Here is a 2452-nt window from a genome sequence, read left to right on the forward strand (position 1 = left end):
AAGGTTCTTTGCTCATCTTTATGAGACAGTTCATAGCACAGAGTCTGGTGTTCAGCAGGCTTTCTTAAACATTTGTGAAATGAGTAAATACACATATGAATATGTTCAGACTTAGGAACAGAATTAGAAAATATTTAGTCCATCCCATTTCATTCAAAGTTCCCTAAATAAGTATTTCCTAAGAGTTATGTCAAGATATTAAAACGAGGAAATCATTTTCTGTGTTCAATATAAGATAAACATTTTCTAATGGAAATAGAATTAAATAAAAACCTTACCGGCAAAGTTCCAGGCAGAGAAGCATCAAAAAAAGAAACCAAAGAATTTGGAGGTGCTGCAAAGCAGACTTGAGATCCAGAGAAGAGTTTAGAGTTGGAAGAAATCTGAGCATGAATTTCCAAACCTACGACAGCAGCCCATTTGTGTTCACTAAAGAGAAAAAGATAATGGTTAAGTAGTAGTTACATCAGTTACCATGCATGAATTTCCATGAGCTTAAACCACAAACATTAACATGCTATTTTGTTTTTAACTTATTAAAATTTTATATCTTTAGACATAAAAATGTGTCATAGTATATTGGTGACTAAATAAAAAAGAATTCATGATGAACACCTAAAATGAGACTGGCAAACTAAAATTCATTTACAACATGGCACTAGGACGTTCACCGTACAAAGACGAAGGTGATAGAAAGGAAGAATGTAGCATCTTAATACAATTTAGAAATGGGTATCAGGTGATAACTGCTTGGCTAACTTCAATGAAAAGCAGCATTTTTTAAATTAACTGTACCTCACAATCATTCAGTAAATGAAGAAGTCTGATCTTTCACACATTTAGAATGGACATAAATGGCAGGATTCTACTACTAGAGAAATAATGGTAAATAAATAGTTCCGCATCTCACTATTAAAATAGGAAATTCTCAACCATGTTTTGAATTCATTTCATAACAATGGTTTGCAAGTATAATGACAAAGGTGGAACAGAATTAACAGATTACTACTAAATGACACTCCTGAAAATTGTGCGCAAAGGAAAACATTAAATCATCACGTGATTTTTTGGGTCCCCAAAATCACTTCCAATTCCAGAGATCTAATTTCAGTTTACTTTGCTTGTTTATGCTTGATTGCTAGCAAATCTAAACAGCTGTTAGCTATAATAATCTCTTTTATCCAGCCATTCCTACTCTGTTAGGTCTATACACAGGTCTCTCCAGGTTCTTGTAAGTGTGCTTATTCCGTATGAAACCAATTTATGTTCCTATCCTGATCTTCTCCCAGGCAGTCTTCTGTCATTATATAAATTCTTGTTTGCTTCGTTTTGTTTTGTTTCAATCATTTCAACACAAAAAAATTCTATACCTAAAGTATTGCAAGAAGATCAATTCCTTCCTCATAAAGTTTGGAAACACAGCCCGTAAGAAAGAGGCATTAAATTAACAAGTCATCATAAGTTCTGTATTCACCAAAGCATTATTCAGTGTTTTTGCAGTTCCGTTACATGAGAGAAAAATATACTTTCCATTCACAGGAAAATGATCTAATTTATGAAAGGAATACTAATTGAATGCTTCTGGACATTTTCCCTCTGTTCCCCCAAGTGAAAAGCAAAAATAATCAATAACCAATAACCAATCTCAAAGAATAAAAAAATTAGAAACGTGCCTTATGTTTCTGTATTTAAAAAGAAACAATTTAAATCTTATATAGTGAAGCATAAACAGCTGTTAAGGGGATAGCTAGAAAAATAAGAAAAACTATACAACCAGAGGGAATATTTCTTCTATTGGCTGCATCCTCCTAGGTCTAGACACATATGTTTAACATAAAACGCCTCCACAGATAGCTGGTGTTTCCTGACTAATAACATTAAGCCACCACTACCCCCGAGCTTGTAGGTAAAGGCTCCCTTTTTACCTTTAGAACAATGCCGGCCCATAGTAGAGCTAAGGAAATGTCAGCTAAATGTGGTCCTGCTCCTAGTGTCGCCGCCCCTACTGCTGGTGCTATTAGTAAGGTGACTGAATCCACTCTTCTGTCTGTGCAGCCTTCGATTTGAGAAAACGCTTGCTATTTTACACTCGCGAGTTCCCCCAATATGTCTATTTGAAGACAGTAGTTTATATATGCTGGCGTGGCTAACAGAGGGCCTGTTTTTGTTTTCATTTAGGTTTCGGGACTCCGGGTTATAACCCAACACCCTCCCGTCCACCAACACGTCTAAAGCTGGGTTGTAATGGCCGTCACCTCCCAAGTCCCACAGTTCCACCTCACACTTGAGTAGGCAGAAATGGTGTAAAATAGTATACCCTTTCCTCGGCTTCCGGGCCGTGTGGAGGGGCTGTTGAGCCAATGAACTCTGTCCCCTAATCCAGTTGGATGTGGACCCAGTCGGAGCCCCTCTTCGATGGCGAGAAACGCCGTAAACCCAGGCTAAAGCACAA

At 37.0% G+C, this 2452-nt stretch overlaps 1 protein-coding gene across 1 annotated transcript in view; it reads right to left on the reverse strand.

The window, feature by feature from the left end:
* Positions 1–2451, reverse strand: part of GATB (glutamyl-tRNA(Gln) amidotransferase, subunit B) — a gene marked incomplete at its 5' end in the record, with an annotated part of 79829 nt that extends 77378 nt beyond the window's left edge. Inside the window, 2 exons of the mRNA XM_012660019.1 lie at positions 279–429; positions 2318–2451. Coding sequence (XP_012515473.1) covers positions 279–429; positions 2318–2451 — 285 coding nt within the window. The remainder of the gene's footprint in view (positions 1–278; positions 430–2317) is intronic.
* Position 2452: the final 1 nt, after the last annotated feature.

This window comes from Propithecus coquereli, unplaced genomic scaffold (genome assembly GCF_000956105.1).
Source record: "Propithecus coquereli isolate 6110/MARCELLA unplaced genomic scaffold, Pcoq_1.0 Scaffold65, whole genome shotgun sequence".
Lineage (NCBI taxonomy): Eukaryota > Metazoa > Chordata > Mammalia > Primates > Indriidae > Propithecus > Propithecus coquereli.